General features: G+C 41.5%; 2 protein-coding genes across 2 annotated transcripts in view; one reads left to right on the top strand and one right to left on the bottom strand.

The window, feature by feature from the left end:
• Positions 1 to 14,618, bottom strand: part of LOC137996139 (latent-transforming growth factor beta-binding protein 1-like) — a 19,139-nt gene extending 4,521 nt beyond the window's left edge. The window contains exons 1-7 of the mRNA XM_068841565.1: positions 14,582 to 14,618; positions 12,077 to 12,202; positions 11,029 to 11,160; positions 9,723 to 9,872; positions 7,886 to 8,011; positions 5,436 to 5,561; positions 4,395 to 4,526 (exon numbers count right to left, since the gene is read on the bottom strand). Of these exons, the coding sequence (XP_068697666.1) occupies positions 4,395 to 4,526; positions 5,436 to 5,561; positions 7,886 to 8,011; positions 9,723 to 9,872; positions 11,029 to 11,160; positions 12,077 to 12,202; positions 14,582 to 14,618 (829 nt within the window). The remainder of the gene's footprint in view (positions 1 to 4,394; positions 4,527 to 5,435; positions 5,562 to 7,885; positions 8,012 to 9,722; positions 9,873 to 11,028; positions 11,161 to 12,076; positions 12,203 to 14,581) is intronic.
• Positions 14,619 to 15,769: 1,151 nt separating this feature from the next.
• On the top strand, positions 15,770 to 17,757 carry LOC137996140 (uncharacterized). Its single transcript, XM_068841566.1, has 2 exons — positions 15,770 to 15,867; positions 16,872 to 17,757. The coding sequence occupies exons 1-2, from the start codon at positions 15,770 to 15,772 to the stop codon at positions 17,755 to 17,757; spliced, it is 984 nt and encodes a 327-aa protein (XP_068697667.1).
• Positions 17,758 to 24,015: the final 6,258 nt, after the last annotated feature.

Raw genomic sequence — 24,015 nt, forward strand, 5'->3', positions numbered from 1 at the left:
TTTCGCCAAGCTGAAGTTCGAACTCGCTACCTCATGCAATTAGCCGAACCGACCAGTCGACTATTAAAACATTTCTTATGGAAGGTTAGAACATCTAAGCGCGGGCTCTGTTGTTGAAAAGTTGAATAGCGCTATATTCACCATTAAATTATACAGTGAATAAGAGATATCAAGTAGAGAGAAGCTCGAAAGACTGCCCCGAAGCACGTTTGCCTCACACAGGAAGCCTCACTTTTTCGAGCCTTTATTTTGTCGACCACCAAACGCCAAAACCTCAAAGTCTCTTAAGGACGGTGCCTACTAATTCGCAGGTATTTTTGCGCGGGTTCCTGAATGTGCGGGAAAAGCAGATCTTAACAAGTGTTATTGAAATCCAATACGAAAATTGGTGGTAACCACGCATCAACAATATTTGTGAAAAGCTTTAAAATACAAAGCAACGTAAGGCGTTCTTTGCCAAACTGAAGCTTAATCTCTGAAAAATGTATGCCTACCCCCAATTTTCTTTTCGGATGCCAAGAGCTCTTGCTACGTTCTGCTTTCTCCGCATAGCTTTGAACCCCGCAAAAATATCCCTGTATTAATAAGCACCGCCGATAGGAAATCCGAGTATCTTGAGATGCACAGAATGTATGCGCAATAACAATAGTAGGCACCGTCCTTAAATGAACAAAAGGGGTTCCAAGAACAGCACAACTACAAGTGGGCTTTATCCACACTAATGCGTTCTCAAAAGTAGTCGTTTTCCCCTCGTCGAAAACGAAGCAAAATTTTTCACCCACACTATCGTTTTCGTATCGTTTTCAATAGGTGTGCGGAAAGTGAAGACCTGGAAAACGAAGATCGAAGAACAAAAACCAAAGTCCCGGAAAACGAAGATCCCCGAGAACGAATGGCATACCAAACAGCAAACTAACGAACCACACCATTCATGTTATTTAAAACGATCGACAAGCTCTCTCTTGTGAATCTCAACAGGGACTTCCTTTTCCACACACCCAGACCGGTATGTGGAAAACGAAGACCGAAAATGCAGACCCACACAAAAAATTAGAATGACAAACAGAGACTAGCCAAACACAACTTTGCCATAACGGCAGCCTGAGACATCTACATTAATTCTTATTTCAATAATCCGGATTTTCCGGATACGTTTGGACGGAAGGTGAATTCGTAAAGAAAACGTCGCGGATTTAAAAATATCCGGACACTTGTAGACGGGGCCTAATTGATAATATATTCACCAATGTTCTGACTCGCAACTACTTTATTAGTTATTGTGTAGGGATGAAATCAGACACTTGGCTGTAATCGATACCTGAAATCGGACAGTTACATCAGCCAATAATATTATTTTTATAAGTGCACTCAGCTTAATCCACCAATCACAGAATTTAACTCAATGACCTTAGCAAGAACCACTTACCCTACCAAACTGGGGATTTTCCAAAATGGACAAATTTGTAACATAAGACAGGGAAAAAGGAATGCATGAATTTTGTTTTCTCGGAAATTGTAATGGTTATGATTAATTGGTAACAGGACATCGTGTCCTCCAATTTGGTCTATAGTCATACACGTAATTAAACAAATCGGACATCATAAAGAGACTTCGTTGAAAAAATATGCAACAACAGGAAGGTGGCCCCAAAAAGATCATTGAGAGCAGTGAAACATAAAGTAGTTCATGCACCAATCAAATTTGAAAAAGTTGTAATGCTTATGATTAAAGTAACAAATCCCGCATACAAAATAACTCTACGATATTTCAGTAAAAGTAATATTGCTAAATTTCGAACACTCCTCTGACAATAGACCATATTCGTATTCTCAGTATTGGACTGGAACTACCTTGCAATGGAGGCTCATGCGGGGGAATATATTAAAAAGTATTTGCATTTGAAAAGATTCCCCCGCATTAGCCTCCATTGCATGCTAGTTCCAGTCCAATACTGAGAATACGAATATCAGGGGCACCCAACGAATCTGTTCCTCTCATTATCTGTTCCCCAGAGGAATCTTGCTGGCTGGTAAAAATACAGGTGTTTCGATGAGCTGGCTGGGAAATTTTGTTATTGATAGAGGTTTTGCCTGGGAATTACTGACTTTTTCTAGCATTTCAATCTCCGAGCTGGCTGTAGAAACTCTGAAGACTGAGGACGACTAAAAAAAAACAAAACAAAAAAAAAACCCCTTCCCTCTCCCAAACATACGACGGCTGGTCACAGTGATTGCGCTTGCGGAAAAAACCTGTTTTGTCCCGGTTTTGTCGCTTTTGTTCGGTCGTTTTGGATCGAGGGATTTGAAAGCGCGCGGAATTCCTGGCTGGGAAATAAATTTGATCAGCTGGCTGGGAAAGCAACCAATTTTATCTAGCTGGCTGGGAAATTTCTTGTGTGTCTTGCTGAGAAAAAGGAACAGATGATGCTTTCCCAGAAACACTGAAAAACACCTGAAAATGCCTTAATATCATTTATTTTCATTAACTGGGGTATAATAATACATTTTACAACAAATTGGTCGTTGGGTGCCTCTGGAATATGGTCTATTAAAATGACCGGCCAGGTACGCTCGTCGATTAAATGCTACGAGGTCTTTATTTCCTAGTATTTCAGGCTGCATAACCTTTCTCAGTCCTCATAATACCAGAACTATCAGCAAATCACATAAACCTGTTGAAGCCAATAAAATCGTAGAATATAGACTGAATTTCTGACTGTGCTGCCCCCTAGTAGGGGGAGTCCAGCAGTGGCATTCCTGAGACAAGAAAAGCGTTGTGAAGGCATGAAATAAAGCAGTCGCGAAATGTCTTTCCTCTTTTCATAACTTGACCAGAAGTTAATTATTGGAAGTGGAACAACTACGTAAAAAATACTTTATTCTATTATTTTTATGAGATGGAAAATGAAAAGTTCTTCTTCTTGAAGACAACAGGCGGGACAAAGGACTTTTCATACATGATTGGCGCCAATTTTAGCGACCCAAAAAAGGGTCGCTGAGCTAGAAACAACCAGAGTAGTCTTTGTGGGCCCCAGGGAATAGAGTCGTCAATCAAACTTTGCCATACGCAGTGAAGCGTGACTTTCAACAAAGGTGATGGCTAAAACTACAGGATATTCCGAATTGCGTGACTATCAGAAAAAAACAATTAAAGCATATCTCTTTTGCAGAGGTTTGTTTGTGTCTGCTCCAACCGGATCTGGGAAAAGTCTGACCTTGAGCTAGCCGCGTACGAGTTTGATCGTTTACTTGGAGGCGATTGCAATGCTATCGTCTTCGTAATTGTTCCACCGAGGCCGTTGGCAAAAGCGGGATCGGATCGGATCGGATCGGATTGACAAAACTCGGACCGGATCAATAACACCAGACAACGTGCTCAAATTCTGTGCCTTTCTCTCTTGTGTAGTTGTCTCCTCGTTTACTGAGACTCGTCGAAATGTTTTTTTTTTTCAAAAGGTGATTACAGATTCCGAAGCGGAATTATCCGGTCCGTGTTTTGTCAATCCGATCCGATCCGATCTGATCCGGTCCGGTCCGATCCGGTCCGGTGTGATCCGAGTTTTGCCAACGGCCTTCCACTGATTTCACTCATGAAAGATGTAGTCTCTGGCCTCAATTGTCGTAGCATTAGAGCTTCATACCGGTATGCAGGAGACGATTGCTCAAAGCAACAGTTGGAGGACATTTTAAACTCTTAAGTATCAACTAGTGTCTGGAAGTCCCGATGCAATTCTCAACAACTATTGCCACATTTTTCGTCGACTGAAACAAAATATTTTAATATCTGTCTTCATCGATGAGAGTTATTGCATCGCTAAATGTAAGTTTCACTAAGATGTATCCCTACTTCTTTTCCCGGTGTAGCATGTCTTTTAATTCCGGTCTAGCACGTCTCCTACACCTGAAGCCTAACTTATCTTTCATGAGTGAAATCAATTGACTTTCTTGACCATTCTTTCCCTTACTCGTTAATCTTCCAAACTGGTGTTTCGATTGTATCACTGGATATTTCTTTTCCAAGCGGCGCCTCGAGATTGAAATGAGCTTTCCTTTTATTTCGTCTTTGTTTTTGATGCCTTTAGCTCAAAGTAAACAAATTTCCTCTTTCGATTTCGGAGAAACAAACATGTTCATTGTTTTCGTCGGATTGCGCCATTCAAGTGCAGAACTTACGAATGACGTCATCCCCTTTTTGGCGCGAAACGCAAATGAAAACCTTGTAAGTCAGACAAGTCGACCTCTCATGACTTCGTCACTCGCTTATCCGCTTTGAGTCTGAAAAATCACGCTTCGCTCGCCAAACCATTTTCTCCTTGGATTCTCGTAAGGTCGACTTGTCGAAAGTCTATTCCATGAACTACTCGAGCCACCTCATCAATTTTACCAACCCTTACCGGTACAGTTCGTCCCATCACCATTTGTTTTCTGATAGCCTGCTTTGCATTTGCAGTAGTAAGATCCCTCAGTGTTCATGCAATCGGAGTTGTAACTACAAAGACTTTCATTCAACTCACACTCATTGTTATCTACAACAAACGGGAAAAAATTTGCCATTAGTTGGAATTGCTGTTGTTAAATCACAGATCTCGTTAGAAGTTACAAATGGCTAAGTTAGGCTCTTTGGGAAAAGCAGATTTGCCGAACTTATGACAGTACGCCATTTTCGTCACCGGAGCCTTGGATCGTATCCATGCGCATGACCCGAGACTCTGAGAAACTCTATGTGGGAGAACATGCGCTCTCGACCCCAGAGCTCTTTTCTTTGGCGCATGACTATGGAAGAGAAGAGCTCTTAGGAACCCTGAAACAGAGTGTCGTTTCATTGGTTTTCGTGAATAACAATGATAAGCCTCTCTGAGTGATGCATTTATGAGCTGATTGGTGCATTTATGAGCAGGCGCCGTAAACTTCATATAGCCAGTTCGAATTCTTGGCTATAAGAAACCTACGGCGCACGTTCTCCTCCGGAATTATAGCCCATGATCCGAGGCACTGGGAAACTCTGTGTCGGAGAACACGCGCCGTAGGTTTCTTATAGCCAAGTTTAACCTTACGGCGCCTCCACACCACTCGTGCGAACATGAATGTTCCAGTCAGAGACGCTTTTCATTGCTGTTCACGAAAACCAATAAGAAGATACTTTGTTTCAGAGTTCCCCAGAGCTCTTCTCTCCCTCTCAAGCACAAAAGAGAAGAGCTCTGGGGTCGAGAGTCGAGATTGGACAGCACTCTCATCTCTTTTTTTTAATTATATGCAATCCGCATGCGCAATCAACTGATAGGTGCGCAATGTATACAAGCACATATACATCGGTCCGGAGGGTGCATTTAAAATAGGAACGTTCTTACTTATGGGTGTCTGGCTTGTCAAAACTTTGACAACACAAGGCAGTGTTTTCTGTTTCACCAGTTACGTTATCTTAATTGTCTATTTACCCTTGCATTGTGCCCCATGGTGATAAGTAAATCCTTCCATACAATCACAAAAGAGCTTTCCTTGTATATTGCTGCATGTTTGGTGCTTCCGTTTACACTTCTTGTCCTCGGTGCATGGATCTAAGGCTGTTGAAAATAAACCACATTTAAAGAGAGTTCTAGCAGAAATAATCCCGACGACGTAACTGTGTTGTTATCTCGAATATACTTTAATTTATATTGAATGGGGTCAGAGTGGTTATGGAAATTGGCATTGCTCATCGTAGCGATCTGATTGGATGAATTTCAACTTTGGCAGGATTTTCATATATGAAAATTGTTTCGCGGCATGCAATGCCTGTCGGTTGAAGGTGGGCCTTTAACATCTAGCTGTGGTGCTGTACTCCGACATCAAACATGGACTGTATAGTGGCAGCCAGGGGAGCCTTCGTATGCTTTTAGCCCGATATCGCGAGCTGCGCCCTTTCGCAATTCAGTTCCTAATACTGCAAGTAAAGGGTGATCAGCACTGCCAATTATTATTATTATTATTATTATTATTATTATTATTATTATTATTATTATTATTATTATTATTATTATTACTTCGCTCATTCACACGATGTGTTGTTAACGTGGTTTGTAAACAAGGCATCAAGCCACGACCTATGGCATTAGGTGTCCAGTGTTCTTCTCAAGATTCTTGCCGTTCCCAACAAGGAGGCTTTTTGTAGTAATACCGTGCAATCTAGTGCAATTTTCTAAAGCGATGTTTTCAAATTTTTGCTGAACGTCCCTAGTGCACCAATGAGAATTGGTGCGACAATTACTTTTCGGCAGCTCCAGATTTTCCCAATCTCTCTTTTTAACTCTTGGTATTTTTTCCATCTTCTCTTGCTCTTTTTCCAGCACTCTTGTATCAAAAGGGCACGCGATATCTATCACATAACATGATCTTTCTATCTTATCAAGAACAACTACATCAGGTCTATTATGCTCAATTTGATGGTCTGTTTGAATTCGGAAGTCCCATAACACCTTTACTTGATCGTTTCCTATAACTCTTTCAGGATCATGAACATACCACTTGTATGATTATTATTATGATTATTATTATTATGATTACCAAAACTTCTTAGCAGCACGAAGTAAGATATCGCTTTGATGATCCATACGATGTTTTTGAAATTCATATTTAATCAATACATGTTTCGGATGAAACATCATCCATCGTCAGTTGACAAATGAGAAATAAACTAAAGTTGAGCAATAAATAGTGTAACAAAGTGAGATATAACATGAATAATTAAGGATGAAGGCGAGAACAGAATAAAAACACCCAACCACGAAACAAAACAGAAAAAACCAAACTGTTTAGGCTAAGAAAAGAAACTAATTAGTATGAAAGGGATAAATTAAGATGTTTGACTTGGGAATTTAAAGATGGCTGCTCTCAAAGGATGTGCATGGCTTCTTTGATTTTCAATTGGAAACGTGTGGAAGCAGAGTCGAGAATTTTAAAACAGTCTTCTGAACAACGGGAGCGACAATTTTCAGAACCTCTCAAGTGCTTAAATATGTGGGAATGTTTGTCGGAGGCGAGATGTTCACGGATGCGAGTGGCGAAATGTCTATTGGTTTCACCAATATAACAGGCATTATTATTATTATTATTATTATTATTAGTACTATTATTATTATTATTACTATTATTATTACTATTATTATTATTATTATTGTTATTATTATTATTATTATTATTGTTAATGGTGAATTTTTGTTTGAACCGGGAAGCTCAAGTTAAGAAAGACTAACCTTTTCCTTTCTTTTCTGAATTTTCTAGCGTTACATGGAAAATTTTAGACTCTTTTGGTTTGTGGCATATTTAGGTCATTACTATCTTAAAAGGAAGTATCCACTATCAGAGTACTTTCGCTGTTTTCTGGTCAAAGGACAAAGAAACCAATCCCTACTACCTTTGTTTGAAGGATTAGATATGTTTTAGAACATGACGAGAGAATGTGAGATTTTACATTTTTCAGGAAAAGCTATTTCGCATTAGTTCTAGGCCTGTTTGTTTGGGACATAGTGTTTGAGTAGATGCTGAGGTTGTTAACGAATTTACTCCGAAACCGCCCCTGCTCCCTTCCCCCATTGACGACTAACATCGACACAAATTAAATTGTTTGTTTGTTATTTGTCATTCAATAGCTGGTAAGCAAATGAAGGTTGAAAGAGGATGGGCTACACCCTCAAAAAGACAACTAACATTGTCTTGCGTTAGACAGAGTAAAATCTGCTAAGGCTCATTCCCAGGAGGCAATGGGTTGATTAAGGAATTTCGTAACACTCGTGAAAGTAACACAAATTGTCCTTTTGTTATTTGCCCTTCAATAGCTGGTAAGCAAATGAAAGTTCAAAGAGGATGGGCTACATCCTTCTTGAACCAGAAATTCCTATTCAAGGAGTACCTGAACAATGTGTGCGACCATCTCCTTTCATTCCAATGGGGCACTGGCACGAGTAGGATCCAACAGAGTTCGTACACGTGGATTTCACATGGCATGAATGGGTATTCTCTTCGCATTCATCAAAATCTGGTTTAATCAATAGCATTTCAATGATTTGTTGGTATTAAATACACAGGTACTTTTTTTTTTCTTCACGTTAGGGCAAAAACTTCTTGACGATTTATTTTTTTCTGAATCACCTTATACTGACAATAAAAGCATGAGACCTGTGAAGGAGGAATATACCATTCTCCAAAATGGCAGCTGAAAATTCAAATAAGTTAAAATTGAAAACTAATACCAGAAATAGAAAGAGCACCTTTATTGTAGTAACCCTGCAAAGTTTCAGGTGTAATATCAGCTGAGAAAATTTAAGTTGAAAAGTCAAAATTTTACAGACGTTTGTGTGATTGGGGGTATGGCGTATACCCCCCAATCATACAAAAATCTGTAAATTTGTCAAGTTTCAACTTACATTTTCTCAGCTGATATAACACTCTTTCCATTTCTGGTATTTTATTAAAATCTATTGCCGCCATTTTGGAGAAGGGTCTATTGTACATCACGGGGATGTCATTTATAGAATAGGTCATTGTGGTTGCTGGGACACGGAGTTTTGTCACTTTTATTACCACCTACCGATTGGCTCATTCTGTTGAGCATCAAACTTCTGTACGGGAGTGCGTATGCTGGAACCATGGCAAGACCAACACTCCGAACCTTTCAACGACTACATAATTGTAAAAATGGCTGTAGTTAAGCTGTAATGAGGTAGCTGATCATGTGGTCAGCGGTGTAGTGCCGTTTGGGGTAGTACCATTTTACCCCTGACTCAAGGAGACTAGCAAATTTAAGTTTCAGCTTAATGACCCCTGGAGGTCCCTGCAAAGGCTGCAGGAGAGGGACATCAAATTTGGTACTGGCCCTCTCAAGACTACTCGCGAGTTTGGTACTGAAGTATTAAAATACGCGGGGTACTATATCGCGAGAACCTTTTGACAGCCCTTCATCCGAGCAGAAGGTAATGATGTCATAGCTCGTTATTTATAAAAACAACAAACAGCAAGGACCAGCCGTCACAGTTTAAAATGAATATATTATATGGTTTTGGAGAGTTCAAAAACCAAAAAATTTGATTTCATTTCCGTTATCTCGTTAATTTCAATTTACAGTGTCCTCGATTAGTGCTCTGCAGAACTAGAAGATTAGACACTTAAATAAAGTTCCTTTCCTTTCCAATCCCGGACAAAGCAAAAAAGTGGGCTCCGTGGACAGAAATTTCTGTTGACTTAAGCTTCCAATTTCGAACGTAAGAGGCGGTTCTGTGAGGAGATAGGGAGTGTAGAGCGTTGGCTGGGATATGTGAATTTCCAAAAAGTTACTTTTCGATCGGAAGTCTCTTTCCCAAGATGTCCGTGACTATTAAGCATGGAGTCATGAGAGCTTATCTGGCAACGCGCAATGGCTACCTTCATCCAGCAGGTCATAATTAGAATCTCCCACTTCGGGTTTTGGGGCAAGATATACCAATTTCCTTCCCTCTGAAACTCGTTTTTTTCAATTCCTCTCGGGACTCCATTTTGGATCCTCCTGACTTTGCGCACGTCTGGAGAAAAGAACTTTCGTTTTCTTGACATCTAAAAATAAGTTGACTGAAATTAACATATCCTAAGGGCTAGATTGCCGACTATCTGTCTGTCTTCTTATCACACATCTGCATCTCATAACAAGCGCGCCCTTGTAGAATAATAATAGCTCTAATCGGTTTCCCATCAGTGGAATCCGCATGAGAGCTTACCTTTGCACGTTATGCCTCTTCCGTCTGGCTTGGTCTTTATAGCTGGTTTATATCCTAGTGAACATTCGCAGGTGTAGCTGCCGGGCAGGTTTACACATGAACTCCTCTCAGGACATCTGAACATATTTGGATCTTTGCATTCATCCACGTCTGAAAATTGTGCAGTTACATGAGATGACGTAACTCCCAAAATCGAATTAATGTTAAGCGATTGAACAAATATTTTCCTTCGCTCGCTTTATCGTCCCCCTAATCAATACTTATCGCTGCTTCAAGAAAATTTTAATGAAATTCTATTTAACATTTCGACGAATACCGAGTCCTGTTTTTATATGGCTGATTTTAATTGCCTCACTGAACACATGTTTTCTCCGCTTATAAACTGTCCGTCCCATTTGTCTAACGGTACATTCAGCAACTCTTAAGGCCCTTGCAAACGCTCGCAACAACACGCAACATTGTTGGGCCCAACAATGTTGTCTCTTGTTGCGCGATGTTAGCCGATGTGTGCAAACGCTCGTAACAAGTCACGACATGTTGGGTCTTTAGATGAGAATACAAAGGACTCTGGGACGTTTTCCATCTCCGACGCCATGTTGATTTCTTGTTCGCATGTATTTGTGTGGATACGCGGCATGTATTGCGCGTGCGCCGGCGCAACATGGTTGGATGTGTAGTGCAAACGACCGCAACATTGTTGGACCACGCTTCGATGACCGCGAAACAATAGAAATGTTGGCACTTGTTGGCTCTAAAGTTTGACCAGTTTCAAACTTCATCCAACAACTTCCAACAAGTTGCAACAACACGCAACAACGCACAACATGGTGTGCAAAGGCTCGCAACATGTTGGACCCAACAATGTTGGGCCTTGTTGGCCAATTAATGTGGCGAGCGTTTTCTTTTTTTTTTTTTTTTTTTTTTGCGTTGCGTTGTAAAGGTACGAAATACCGCAGTCGCGAAACGTACATTGTCTTTTCATAACTTGATATGGAGGTCATTGGTGGAAGAGGAACAGCTACAGTGATGTAAAAAACTATTTTATTCTATAATTTTTTGCTTAAGAATCAAACACACTAATAAGAAGGAAAAAAATGCTCAAAGGAAAGGGGGGGGTTGGGGGCTCTGCAACCCCCCTCAACCCCTTCCCTGGATCCGCCTATGGATATTCACCAATAAATTATTCAGTGAATAAGCGTTACCTCAACAAATGGAGTTACCCACTGCTTTAATCATTCAGTCTGTAGATAGCGCTATCCATTCCATAAACTACTTGAGCCACCTCATCAACTTTACGAACCCTTACCAGTACAGTTCGTCCCATCGCCATTTGTTTTCTGATAGCCTGGTTTGCATTTGCAGTAGTAAGATCCCTCAGTGTTCATGCAATCAGAGTTGTAACTACAAAGATTGTCATTCAACTCACACTCGTTGTTATCTACAACCAACGGGAAAAAATTGCCATTAGTTGGAATTGCTGGTGTTAGATCGCAGCTCTCGTTAGAACTTACAAATAGATAAGTTAGGCCTTTTGGGAGAAGCAGGTCTGCCGAACTTATCATAGTGACAGCACTCCATTTTTGTCACCTGGGCCTTGGATCTTATCTCTGTGCGCATGATCCGAGACTCTGAGAAACTCTATGTGGGAGAACATACGCTCCCGACCCCAAAGCTCTTCTATTTTGCGCATGACTATGGAAGAGAAGAGCTCTTAGGAACCCTGGAACAGAGTGCTTTCTCATTGGTTTTCGTGAATAACAATCAAAAACCTCCGTGATTGGTACATTTATTTTAGCACGCGGAATGAGCAGGCGCGGTAAGGTTCAAAAAGCCAATTCTTGGCTATAAGAAACCTACGGCGCATGTTCTTCTACGGAATGATAACCCATGATCCGAGGCTCTGGGGAAACTCTGTGTAGAAGAACATGCGCCGTAGGTTTCTTATAGCCAAGAATTGGTTATTTGAACCTTGCGGCGCATGCTCACCGCTCGTGCGAACATGAATGCACCAGTCAGAGACGCTTTTCATTGCTGTTCACGAAAACCAATAAGAAGACACTTTGTTTCAGAGTTCCCCAGAGCTCTTCTCTCCCTCTCAAGCACAAAAGAGAAGAGCTCTGGGGTCGAGAGTCGAGATTGGACAGCACTCTCATCTCTTTTTTTTAATTATATGCAATCCGCATGCGCAATCAACTGATAGGTGCGCAATGTATACAAGCACATATACATCAGTCCGGAGGGTGCATTTAAAATAGGAACGTTCTTACTTATGGGTGTCTGGCTTGTCAAAACTTTGACAACACAAGGCAATATTTTCTGTTTCACCAGTTACGTTATTTTAATTGTCTATTTACCCTTGCATTGTGATCCCCGGTGATAAGTAAATCCTTCCATGCAATCACAAAAGAGCTTTCCTTGTATATTGCTGCATGTTTGGTGCTTCCGTTTACACTTATTGTCCTCGGTGCATGGATCTAAGGCTGTTGAAAATAAACCACATTTGAAAGAGAGTTCTAGCAGAAACAATCCCTACGAAGAAACTGCGTTGTTATCTCATAGTGGCAGCCCTAACAGACATATATTCATATTGATTGATGATTTTTTTTGAGCCAGAAAGCTATAATTAAAAAAAGACTAACCTTTTCCTTTCTTTTCTGAATTTTCTAGCGTTGCATGAAAATTTTTAGACTCCTTTGGTTTGTTAAATATTTAGACCATTACTTTGATGATGCTTTAAGCAGTTCCCAAGTAGCTATGTCAGTGGAAGACGAGAAGGCGTTGAAGTTAATGGAGGATTCAGTGGTGAAGGTTCATGGCCGTTACCAAGTCGCACTTCCATGGAGATGTCAATCTCCTTATCTGCCTAACAATCGCATCGCAGCCGAGCAAAGGTTTCAGTTGTTGAAAAAGATTCTTTCGAAGATACGGAGAAGCAGTTAATGATTACATCACAAAGGATTATACAGTGCAGGTGCCACGCGATCAGCTTAACCCCACTGGTAAACCACTGTGGTAATTGCATCATGCAGGTTTCCATCATCACAAACCTGACAAGCTGAGAGTCGTCTTTTATTGTGCTGCTAAGGTTCGAGCAACATCCTTCAATGATCAGCTAATGCAAGGTCCCGATTTCACGAACAACTTGTTTGGTGTCCTCAATAGATATCGCCAAGAATCGATTGCCCTTGTATCAGACATTGAAGCCATGTTCCATCAAGTGAGGGTTGGCCCAAATGACTATGACGCTTTACGCTTGTTATGGTGGCCGGATGGTCATCTCACACAGAGGCCGGCTGAACATAGGATGGAGGTGCAGCTATTTGGAAGTACGTCTTTACCTAGTTGCGCAAGTTTCTGTCTTAAGAAGACAGCCTTGGATAATGTTGGAGATTGTGGACATCACGTGATCGATACAGTTCTCGAGAACTTTTATGTAGATGATTGTTTGAAAGCGGTCCCCTTCACGATCTATTGCTGTGCAACTAAGAAAAAAACTTTCCCAGTTACTTTGGTGGTTTTCCGTGGGAGGCGTGGTGGCTTCATGGTTAGTGTGGTCGACTCCGGATCGAGTGGTCCGGGTTCGGGTCCTTGCCGGGGACATTACGTTGTGTTCTTGGGCAAGACACTTTACTCTTACGGTGCCTCTCTCCACCCAGGTGTATAAATGGGTATCGGCGAAATTAATGATGGGGGTAACCCTGCGATGGACTGGCATCCCAACCAGGGGGGAGTAGAAATTCTCCTAGTCGCTTCATGCTAAGAGAAACCGGAGATAAGCACCGGCCTGATGGGCCTTCTTGGCTCGTGGCAGACTTTACCTTGGTGGTTCTCCGTGGACCAAATGGAACAATAAGGAAGTATTGGAAACCATCCCAAGGTCCGAAAGAGCTCGATCAGTTTTGGACTTAAACCTGGCTAACGATCATCTTCGCCCAAGAAAGACAATTCTGTCTTTTGGTCGGATTCAACCTCTATATTGCAGCATATCAGAAATGATGACAAGAGCAATGGAGATACGTTTCATCGTCTGACAACACAGCTGATTTACTTAGTAGACGAGCAAATACTCAAGGACTGATACATGACAGTCGATGCTTCAATGGACCAGAATTTGTGCGGAACGGAGAAGCCTTGTGGCCTTTAATGAATGGTCGTTTGAAAGCCATTTCTGAAAATGACTCTGAAATAAGGAAAGAGGCTCAAGTTCATCTCGTATCAATCCCGCCGCCGCTGGATTCAATGTTTTAACGCTATTTCTCCTGGTATAAGTTGAAAAGATGCGTTGCCTTGCTCCTCCAGTTTATGAAGTTCCTTAGTCAAAGATAGCGTTTGCGTCATAGTCCTACTGTTCCTGACATTTATCGACCGTCTCGACAGCCTACAATGGAGGATATAAATCTGCTGAAAACTAGTTAATGTTCAGAGAACGACATTTCTTCAGATTATTGACATTCTTGACCGAGCAGGCCCTGCAAAACAACAGAAGTATGCGATGAAATTCTCAGTGTCATTCGGTTCGATATTCAAGCTGAGTCCCTGGTTGGACCAATTTAAGATCCTTACAGTTGGAGGAAGGCTCGAAAATGCTCCAATCGATTATGAAGCTAAACATCAGATCTTATTGCCTGGCAACCATCCCGTATCGAGATTACTCATCTTGGAACATCATAAGCTCATTGGGCATTTTTCGTCAGGAGTACGTGCTTGCTAGTTTACGTCAGAGATATTGGATTGTTGAGGGCCGGAGTTCGTTCCTAAAGTAATTGGAGAGTGCCTTATTTGCAGAAAGCACAATGCTCCACGCGGTCAACAGCTAAAGGCAGACTTACCAAGACTCCGATTCACTCATGATGACCTACCATTTACGCCAGTCGGTATTGGTTTCTTTGGTCCCATGTTCGTCAAACGATTTTCGCGCAATTTTCCCCTTGGAGACAGTCTTGGTCGTTGATGACAAAGTGCATCGAAGCCAGTGGCCTTTAGGCAGGATCATCCAAGTGAATACAGAAAGAGAAAGATCTGCTAGCAATGTTACAAGGTCAACTACTTTAACGAGGCCGATAACGAAGCTATGTTTCCTCGAACAACACTTCCGTGATAAACGATGAAATGATATATGAATTGGATCATATATGAACTGCGGATATGAAATCAAGTGAAGCTATGATCTTCCCAGTTGTGAACGCAATTCTTGCAATTGCGTAGAGATGCCTGAATAAATTCAGGACTTCAACGGGATTTGAACCCGTGACCTCGCGATACCGGTGCGACGCTCTAACCAAATGAGCTATGAAGCCACTAACGCTGGTCATTTGTGTGTTCTAATGTTCCCGTGAGGAATGAATCAACGATGAAATGATATATGAATTGGATCATATATGAACTGCGGATATGAAATCAAGTGAAGCTATGATCTTCCCAGTTGTGACCGAGGTCACGGGTTCAAATCCCGTTGAAGTCCTGAAATTTTCAGGCTTCTCTAAGCAATTGCAAGAATTGCGTTCACAACTGGGAAGATCATAGCTTTACTTGACTTCCGTGAGAGTTAAGTTGAATAACATTCACCGCAATCGGAAAAGTTGAATTTCAAGCTTATTTCAGAGACATAAACATTGGACTTTGCATGATAAACTTGCACATACGAGAGTGTTACTTTTTTTAGGTGAACTTAGCCTTCTAAGTTCAGGGGCCGGAATGTAGCGCCAATACAAAGGAATAACAAGTGACTTTTAGTTTGTTGTTCTCTTTGAACTTAATTACTTAATTTATTCATAGCTTCACTGCATAAAAGTAAACTCTGTGTACGCAGTTTTTTCCCTGAGAGTCCTGTATGCATCGTTTCTACAAGCTGTTACCGTAACAGGGAGTACGCCGGTATCAGCCCTTATACGAGTGAGAAGATGGCGATGGATAGGACACATATCGAGGACTAGTCTGAGCAGCATCTCGAGGACTGCACTAACATGGGCACCTGAAGGTAAAAGGAGGCAAGGCCGGCCGAGGAAGACGTGGAGAAGAACTGTGGAGAAAGAAAGAAACCAGCTGGGATGGCATTCTTGGGGGGCTGCGGTTCGACGGCAGACCGGGATGGATGGTGCAATCTTCTGGCCGGTCTTAAGAGTCCTCATGGGCCTGATGAGGATAAGTAAGTAAGTAAAGTATTTTACAGTGGCGAATTCAATCTATGGCGGAAGGTTGTTGTTGTTTCTGTCGCGGCTTGGGCCGCCAACAAAACCAATCCCTACTACACTTACTTGGGGATTGAGATAATTTTTAGAACATGACGAGAGGATGTGAGATGACATTTTGCAGGAACAGCTATGTCGCATTAGTTCTGTACCTGTTTGTTTGTTTGTTTGTTTGTGTATTTATTTTTTGGGTGTTTGAGTGGATGTAGAGGTTGTTAAGCCATTGACTCCGAAACCCCCCCCCCTCTCCCTCGCCCCCAAAAAGACAACTAACATTGTCTGGCGTTACACAGAGTAACATCTACTAAGGCTCATTCCCAGGAGTCAATGGGTTGATTAAGGAATTTCGTAACACTCGTGAAAGTAACACAAATTGTCCTTTTGTTATTTGCCCTTCAATAGCTGGTAAGCAAATGAAAGTTCAAAGAGGATGGGCTACATCCTTCTTGAACCAGAATTTTCTATTCAAGGAGTACCTGAACAATGTGTGCGACCATCTCCTTTCATTCCAATGGGGCACTGGCACGAGTAGGATCCAACAGAGTTCGTACACGTGGATTTCACATGGCATGAATGGGTATTCTCTTCGCATTCATCAAAATCTGGTTTAATCAATAGCATTTCAATGATTTGTTGGTATTAAATACACAGGTACTTTTTTTTTTCTTCACTTTAGGGCAAAAACTTCTTGACGATTTTTTTTTTCCAATTCACCTTATAATGACAATTACAAGTAAATTCAAATTCAAATAAGTTAAAATTAAAAACTAATACCAGAAATAGAAAGAGCACCTTTACTTTAGCAACCCTGCAAAGTTTTGGCAAATCAGATATAATATCAGCGGGGTTAAAGTGAATGTTATCATTCATATCCGGATACAATTCAAGTGAAGAGATTTACAAATCTTTTTCCAGAATTTAGGTCTTGATTATCAACAAACGTTTCGACTTAAACCATCAGTCTTCATCAGCGTCACGTAATAGTTCACTATCACGTGACAAAAGTCGAGGAACGGAGGCGAGGGCCCGGTCCCGAGTGTGAGACAGAGAGAAAAGTGTACAGGAAACCTACCCTCACAGATCATTATCTACAATTTGACTCAAACCATCCATTAATACACAAGCTTGGGGTTTTCCGGAAACTTAGTCACAGAGCGGAACAGGTGATCAGTGATCCTGACACCCTGACAAATGAGAAAAATCATATCAAGAAGTTACTCCGAAAACGCGGATATCCTGATTGGGCGTTCAGGGGAAACCAGAAAGATCGTGATGAACGGGGGTGTGGCACTGGCAACATCAAGAGGGGACACAAGGCCTGGGTAACCATCCCTTACATACGAGGCCTATCTGAGAACATTAAGAACATTCTCAAAGAACACGGCGTAACAGCGTTTTACAAACCCCAGAACACTCTAAGACAACAGTTGGTCAAGGTTGAAGACAAACAGCCGGTTGAAAAGCGGTCCAACCTTGTATATGGCATTACCTGTGGAGGGGAGGGCTGCACAGAAACCTATGTGGGAGAGACTCTTCAGTCCATCAGAGCCAGGCTGAAACAACATCAACGGCCGAACTCCAATCCTGCTCAAAATTCAGCAGTTTATCGTCACCTTAAGGACACGGGACACGTGTTGGATTCAAAGGGAGTCAAGATCCTAGATAAAGAACGAGATTGGCGAAGGAGGGGAATAAAAGAAGCGTTATGGGAAAGGGTGGAGGACCCAACCCTGAACAGAAAGGGGGGGCTCCGGTTCTCTCTGTCTCAGACTTGGGACCGGTCCCTCGCCTCCGTTCCTCGACGTTTGTCACGTGATAGTGAACTATCACGTGACAAACTTCACTGACGAAGACTGATGGTTTCAGTTGAAACGTTTGTTGATAATCAAGACCTAAATTCCGGAAAAAGATTTGTAAATTGCGGGGTTAGTAACGTCAAGGTGCTCTTTCTATTTCTGGTATCAGCTTTTCATTCAGTTCAATTTTAACTTATTCAAATCCATTGCCGCCATTTTGGAGAAGGGTCTATTGTACATCACTGGGATGTCATTTATGGGACTAGGTCATTGTGGTTGCTGGGACACGGAGTTTTGTCATTTTTATTACTACCGACCGATTGGCTCCTTCCGTTAGGCATCAAACTTCTTTACGGGAGTGGGTACGTTGGAACCCTGGCAGGAACAACAGTCCGAATCATTGAACGACTACATATAAAAGTGGCTGTAGTAATAAGCTATAATGCGGTAGCTGATCATGTGGTCAGTGGTGTAGTGCCAATTTTACCCCTGAGTCAAGAAGACTAGCAAATTTAAATTTCAGGTTAACGACCCCTTGGAGGTCCCTGCAAAGGCTGCAGGAGAGGGACATCAAATTTGGTACTGGCCCTCTCAAGACTACTCATGAGTTTGGTACCGAAGTATTAAAATACGCAGGGTACTACGTCGCGAGTACCTTTTGACAGCGATCCATCCGAGCAGAAGGTAATGATGTTATAGCTCGTTATTTACAAAAACAACAAAATGGATATATTATATGGCTTGCAGAGTTCAATCCCTAACAAATTAAAAAAGTGGGCTTCATGGCGGAAATTTCGGACGTAAGAGGCGGTTCTGTGGGGAGTGCAAGGGTGTTGGCCGGGAAAAGATTGGAAGTCTGTTTCCCGGGACATCCGCAACTATTAAGCATGGAATCATACCAACTTACCTGGCAATGCGTAATGGTGACCTTTATCCTGCAGGTCATAGTTAGATTCTCCCACGTCGGGTTTTGGGGCAAGATATACCAATTTCTTTGCTTCTGAAACTCGTTTTCGTCAATAAGCCGTAATTCATCTCGGAACTCCATTTTGGATTCTTCTGACTTTGCGGATGTCTCGGGAAACAAACTTGCTTTTCGTGACAACTAAAAATAGCTTAACTGAAATTACCATATCCCAAGGGCTAGACTGGCGACTACCTCTCTGTCTCCTTATTTCTCTTTTGGATTTCTGGATGGATACAAAATGAGGGAGCCAACGCGGTGCTACCGCTTCATCATCCATCTGCATCTCATAACAAGCGCGCCCTTGTGGAATACTAACTCTAACCGTCAATTATCGGTTTCCCATCAGTGGAATCCGCATGAAAGCTCACCTTTGCACTTGATGTCTCTTCCGTCTGTCTTGGTCTTTATAGCTGGTTTATATCCTGGTTCGCATTCGCAGGTGTAGCTGCCGGGCAGGTTTACACATGAACTCCTCTCAGGACATCTGAACATATTTGCATCTTTGCATTCGTCCACGTCTGAAAGTTATGCAGTAATGTGAGATGACTTAATATTCAATCTCCGTTCACTGTCTAAAATCCGCACGCGTCATTGTTAAAATTGATTACGTGAGTTCCCGTTACTTAGCGACATCAAAGTGACAGAGTGCGTTATTACAGTAACGCATAAAAACTGTGCAGTGTTCTTCAAGTTCAAACGTACATGGCTTCAAGTTCAAGATTTTCCGAGGTTGAGGAGAAATAGTGCTTCCTGCCAAAACAATATGTTCACCAACACCAATTCGCCCAAATTTGTCGACTTTGGGAACGCCAGATTTAAAAATTGTAATTTCGCTTTCACTTATAACACGACAAAGAAAAGTAAGTCTATCGCTAGCAGTGAAGTCAAATTGAATATTAAAAGGGTTAGAGACTGTTAGTTCGTGTTTTGTTTACAAATACACGCACTTGCTTACTGAACAATGAACTCGAAATTTTCAATACTGCACTCATCTTCGCTTCGTGCAGTATTGAAAATTTCTCGTTCATTGTACAATAAGCGCGTACGTGTATTTGAAAACAAAACACTCACAACAGTCTCTAACCCGTAATTAACGCCCAAAATCGAATTAATGTTAAGTGATTGAATGAAAACCCAAAAAAGAGGAAGATGGTGAGAACGCGGGACAATACCAAAAGGCATCCAATGTGATGGTCTGTGCCATAGTTGAATTCAAGCAAAAAGAAATCTTACAGTTAACAAATTGATGTCAGCTTTTCATGCGTCTGTCCTGTTATTGATCATGAATTTCGTCATAACATTGTCAAAGTAGCCCCATTGTAAAAGGCAATATTGATTTATGTTCCCCATAATGTCCTATTAGCACCTTTTAATATAAAGAAATGGGTGTGGAACTTGATCTTTAAAAAGAAAGCCTTGAAATACTAACTGAATTAAAGGTCCGTATTGTTAGGTAAGGTCCGAGTTGTTTTAGTTGATTTATGGCCCAAGTGCGTAACTTAAAGTACGGACCAAGAAAACGGGATGAGTAAGATATTTATTACGACTCCGATGTTATAAGACGCGAGGGAAAGGAAAGCAGTTGAAGTCAAGTGAATAAAAGTAATCTTATCAGCTTTTTGAAATAGTTGCTTGCAGTTGGGATCATGTCCAGATGGCGCTTTGGAAAGCATAAGTAAGACGTTTCAAACTCCTCACGCTTGTTGAAATTAAAGGTCTTTGAAACGCTCTGATGCGTTCACGAAGAAACTTTAACAAACCAATTGCAAAATTACCTCAGAAGGAACAAAGCAATAAAATTTGAAAGAAATACCTGTGGATGTCTTTGGAGTGCAATACAACTCTTGATAAACACGGAGTAGTATTACCTTCACATTTTTCGAGATGATTCTTCAAATCGTAGACGGCGTCAAATCCGTTGTTGCAACTGCAATTATACGATCCTTTGAAGTTGGTACAATAAGAATGATCCACTAAACATGAGTCAGTCTCATTGCATTCGTCTTTATCTAGGAATTTAAAAAGACATTGTAAGACAGCAGTTAGCATGTGACACCTTGAGCCTTGAGCCAGGGAGCAGGCCAGGCCTGGCAAGCGAATTGTTCTCTTCTGGTTGCCGTCCGCGTCCGTGTCGGCCATTTTTTTCTCAGAGCTGCAAAAATGTTTTCAGTTCGCTTTATGCTGACGCGTTCCTTGACCATATTAGGTACAGCAGGTATATGAACTGTCCGGCGAGCTAATGAAAATGCTGGAAATCTGATATCCGTAGTTCAGTTTTTAATAACAAAGGATATTTGGAGTTTAAGTAGCCAATCAGAGCGCCCCTTCAACGCTATCCACTGTTTTAGTATTTTGAGGATGTTACATGGACGCGCGGGGATACAAATTTTATCTTTGAGTGCTAATAGTATCTCTCGCAAGAGAGCGCAGCGAACGAGTGCGAGAAACTATCAGCACGCTAAGATAAAATTCGTATCCCCAAGCGGCCATGTAATGTTCTGTTTATTATTATATGGATACTGATGAATAGTCCAGATTAAAAAACAACTTGTTTTATTCATTTCCGAAAGGGTGAAAACAAGGTCATCAACCGCTAAAAAACGCATGCTGTGTAACAGGAAACTATATATGAAAGTTAGGAAAAACAAACCCTTACAATGTCAAATTGAGTAATATAGATGCTAATGTACTAAACAAAAATTATTTTACCACACAAAAGTATCTTACAAGGAAGGGGAGGCTCGCTTATTATTGGCTAATCATGCTAGTTACCATGGCGACATCTATATCCTCATCTCGTATGCGAAAGATCAAAATAATGTCTTCATTAAACTTGGTGAAGATATGATTTTTAAGGAAAAGGAAAATCCTATTATTTCACCAGTATCTTGATAAATATTGATATTTATATAAGCGAAAGATCATCTCAGTCTGTCCACACGTATCCGCTTTCAAGAACGGGATTCGAGCCCAGAACGTGTTGCGTCATTCGGATAAAAAAATTCCGGATTTAGCGTCCATGCGGTTCTGGATTCAGACCGTATTCAAAAAGTTCCGGATACGCCAGTGAATTCGCCGGATACATGTGGACGGAAGGCGTATCCGGAAGAAAAAGTTGCAAAATCAAAAATACCCGGATATGCGTACGCGCTTCCCTCTTAAAACAATGTCTGTTTTGCCGTGTTGTGCCGCGTTGTTGTTTTTGTTGCGTTGTGCCGTGTTGTTGTTGTGCCGCGCTGTTGTTGTTGTTGTGTTGCGCTATGTTGTCGTTGTTGTTGTGTTGTACTGTGTTGTTGTTGTCGCTCCGTGTCGTTATTGTCGTGTCGTGCCATGCCGTGCCTTGCCTTGCCGTGCCGAATCGTGTCGCGTTGCGTTGCGTTGCGTTGCATTACATTGCACTGTATTGAAAACTCACGGTCACCTACACACTCCACGTCTTTTTCGATGTCCCTATTCTGCTCTGTGAACTGATATCCTGATTCACATGCACAGGAGTAGCTGCCTGGCAAATTCTCACATTGACTAAACTGAGGACAGCCGTTGAAGAGTAGAGGCTGTTTGCATTCGTCCACGTCTGAAAATTAACCAGAAGTATACAGGTTGAGAGTTAATCACTAACACCGGCTCAGGTCGGTCATATCTGATAGAGGATAGAGAAGAGAGTTTTGTGTTAGTAGGGTCTTAGTACTCACCTTAAAAAACCGTAAAATTAATTTATTGAATGTTATATTTTGACTGCGGAGTGACGTTTTCGTCGACGTCGTCGTTGTAGCTTAAAGATCTACGACGTTCTCGCTTTCGTCGTATCATGTGGGAAAAATATGATAAAAAAGTACAAAATTAATTGTCTAGTGGCGATTTTGGGGTGAAAATGGAGAACGAAAGGTTTACATTTGTTCGCTCAGGTTGTTGTCGAAACCTCAAATTTGACGATGTCACGTCGATCGTTGTTATGCAGAATACCACAAAAATACGCGCTAAAATGCGTGCCGAACATGCAGCACGATTACTTTTCCTCGTTTAACCAATGATATTGTTTTGTGGCCTTCTCGTTGACGACCGCGTCGAAGCTGTTAAGGTCCCCTAACGATAACGGCGCGAACTACAACAGCATGACATTACCTTCACATTTTTGCAGACGGTTGTAAGCATCGTAGATTGCCTCGTATCCATTGTTGCACAAACACAGATATGATCCCAGGGTATTCTTACAGTGAGAGTGAGCCACTGGGCACGAGTTCTCCTCCTTGCATTCGTTCGTATCTGTGAGTTTAGAAAGATGTTAGTTTACGAGTTTACGAAAGCAATAAGGGGTAAAATAACCTCTTATGAATATCGTTCTAGATCGCGATGACTCCAGCAAAAGAACTCTAACCATTTCTGAAATATTATAGAGGCTTGGCCTCATTTCACACCAGGAAACACTAAGAGCGTTAACCCGTCCATTGAGCATTTGTTGCGAAGCGATCCTTGATACATTTTTAAATAAACGTATTATGCTACCAGGAACCCATGAGTATCTTTCTATTCTTAAAACTAATTATTAGGCAGGAGACCCACGTTTACACAATTTACATTAATTTGCACAATTTGCATACATTGTTTTTGCTATTTTAGTCTTCGTTTGACAATAACAATATTCCGATTGGCCACTGTAAAGAGTGTGTGCGGAGCCGAATAACTTGTGGCGTTCTAAAAATAGAATGATACGCGCAAAGGTTGACCCATCGGGCTTGTATGGGAGAGGCAAGTTCCTATTCGTGGGCTCCTGTCGCTACGTACGAACATAGAATTTTGTGCCGGTAATACCAGTACGGAATTTGGCTCCACAGAGTGGTTAGTGAAGCAGTCCGGCCCTTTTCACCTCTCTTTCGAGCCTTTATACCTACATTTTTTTCTTTAGTTTTAATCATGCCATTTTCACGCATAGAGAGCCACGATTTGGCCATGGGCTTCCTGTGGTAACATGTGAAGCAAGCCTTCTCGTTTTTCGTGGCTGGCTGCGAACCTCTTTTATTTTCGATATGCTTTTACCCTCGTGCCACTGTCTGGATGTCTATAACAGGCTAGACTCGTTTTTGTCCAATCTGTGACAGTGGTTGTTACGGGAATATAAGTGAACGAAGTAAGGTAAAGAGTTGAAAAATAATACGATGTGGTCCATACCCATATCAGGAGTTTGCTCTTAAGTTCAGGACAAACATGGCCGCTTACCAAGGCATTTTTGGATTTTACTTGTTCCTTTGCATCCCTCCATGTATCTAGAGCCGACTGTAGGACATTCACTCGAAAACTGCTTCAGCCATTTCCTACACTTAAAATTTGGAGGACATGGAGTTTGC

This window comes from Montipora foliosa, chromosome 3 (assembly GCF_036669935.1).
Source record: "Montipora foliosa isolate CH-2021 chromosome 3, ASM3666993v2, whole genome shotgun sequence".
NCBI lineage: Eukaryota > Metazoa > Cnidaria > Anthozoa > Scleractinia > Acroporidae > Montipora > Montipora foliosa.